We start from the raw sequence: 2080 nt of genomic DNA, 5'->3' as shown, positions 1-2080 counted from the left end.
CGTATATTTGCATGTAGACTGTTCCATATTGTGCATTTTCATTTTATAAAATACACATTTGTATTTTACCGAGAAGGTTCGCCATCCGCCACACGTGGGGGAACGAGACCAACGTGCCGGGTACTGTCATCAAAACGGTGTTCGCGGTGGGGAAACCGGGCAACGCCTCAACACAGCGCGGTCTCGAGTACGAGAACAAGGTACTAGTATATATATATATGTGCGTGTGTGTGGGGGGGTACATCCACACTTTTAAATTGTACAGTACGAGAACAAGGTACATATATGTGCGTGTGTGTGCATGTGTGGGTACATCGACACTTTTAGTTTGTACAGTTAAGTGGGAATTGTGATGATTATACTTAGATTACTGCACTCAGGCTAACGTCACATTTTCAAACAGAGATATATTTGTGTGTCTGTGTACATCCACACTTTAAAATTGTATAGTTAAGTGGGAGTTGTAATGATTATAATTAGATTAATGAGGATGAACTAAACTGAACTGAACTGAATGCAGTTAGGCAGGACATTCCATTAGACTCTTGAGTGCCAGTCTTTTTGTACATTGTACGAGGCAATTTAGTCACGGCTTCGGACTATCATCTTGTACTTGACATTGTGTGTTTAAATAATCCAGTTCTCTCTCTCTCTCTCTCTTTCTCTCTGTCTCTCTCAAGGTTTACAAGGACATCATTCAGGAGGACTTCGTCGATTCCTATAAAAACTTGACCCTGAAAACCGTCATGTGTATGAAGTGGGCCTCGGAGTTCTGCCCGTACGCCAAGTTTGTCATGAAAGCGGACGACGACGCCTTTGTGAACATGTTTAACTTAGTCAGACTTCTGAGATCCAAGATGCCGAAGGAGTTTGTAACAGGGCATGTTTACACCGAAGCAAAGCCGGATAGGAGACCTGACAAACGTTGGTACCTAAGTGAGGAAGAGTATCCCAGGGAAACCTTCCCGAAATATCCCTGTGGATTTGCTTACGTCATGTCTTATGACGTCACAGGCCTGATCTACGAGGTGTCGTTGACCTTGAAGTACCTGTTTCTCGAAGACGTGTTCTTGGGACTTTGTTTAGAAGGACTGAGCCTTCAGCCCGCGCATGACGGACGCTTCTTTCCTTGGGGATGGGCGCCTTGCGAAACAGCTGCCGTCGAACATGTCAAAGAAAGGATCGCTTCTCATTGGTTAAAGACTTATGACGCTATGATGACGGCGTGGCAAGACGTCACCAGTTGCTAGGCAACTATATACGACCGTCCCTTTAACGCCACGGATCATGTACCTTCGTGTGATATTTATGAATATGCCAAATTAGACCGTAATCTGCAGTGCCGATCGCCGTTGTGAACATCAGTAAGGTTGCCGTCTTTTCGCGTTTGGGGATATCGCGAAGAGCTCTCGAAGGGGTCAGAACGTTTGAAGTTTATTTGACTTTTTGTAACTGTTTTATAGGAAGAGGGATTTGCATTTTTTTTCACAAACGAAACAGCGGGATACGTCAATGAAGGTTTGACGTCCAGGTATCAAGATGTGCCAAATAGCACACAGCAACAGTAACAACAGTGTATAAAACTACGGCCTATGCTATGCCCAAAGACTCAAATTACAGTTCCCCAATGTTAGATGCAAACGCCGGTCCCGCAAGATGTTACCAAATACGAATTCCCTAGGGAATGAGTGCGTGGAATATTTAGAATTCCTAGCATGTTAATCGCAGTACTATACCAACGGCTCCGCCCCTGAGGCGTCGCCAAAATGTGATCTGGGGAAACGGACAGACGGTCTCAGAGATAGCGGATTCTACCTGAGGCATCTGACCGGTTCCATAATCATATCCAGTTGCTTGTAAATGAGTAACTGCTATTTTGAAAAAAAAAAAAAAAAACAACAACGGGGTATCAGGTTATCAATGAAACGTTTCTTTAATTTACAATTTACCGATATGAGTTATTCGGATGTCCGTTACTCTCAAATTGCGACGTTGTGGGGCTTTCATGATTTCGCCTTTCACCAAAAGATGGAAGTTTAATTTTGGCAATTTCATGGTGATTTTAATTGCTTTTCAAAGA

At 43.5% G+C, this 2080-nt stretch overlaps 1 protein-coding gene across 1 annotated transcript in view; it reads left to right on the top strand.

The window, feature by feature from the left end:
- Window positions 1-1565, top strand: part of LOC118403037 (beta-1,3-galactosyltransferase 5-like) — a 3907-nt gene extending 2342 nt beyond the window's left edge. Inside the window, exons 6-7 of the mRNA XM_035801474.1 lie at window positions 18-200; window positions 681-1565. Coding sequence (XP_035657367.1) covers window positions 18-200; window positions 681-1250 — 753 coding nt within the window. The 3' untranslated portion in view covers window positions 1251-1565. The remainder of the gene's footprint in view (window positions 1-17; window positions 201-680) is intronic.
- The last annotated feature ends 515 nt before the right edge of the window (window positions 1566-2080 follow it).

Source organism: Branchiostoma floridae, chromosome 16 (assembly GCF_000003815.2).
Source record: "Branchiostoma floridae strain S238N-H82 chromosome 16, Bfl_VNyyK, whole genome shotgun sequence".
NCBI lineage: Eukaryota > Metazoa > Chordata > Leptocardii > Amphioxiformes > Branchiostomatidae > Branchiostoma > Branchiostoma floridae.
This window is presented reverse-complemented; position numbering and strand designations above follow the sequence as displayed.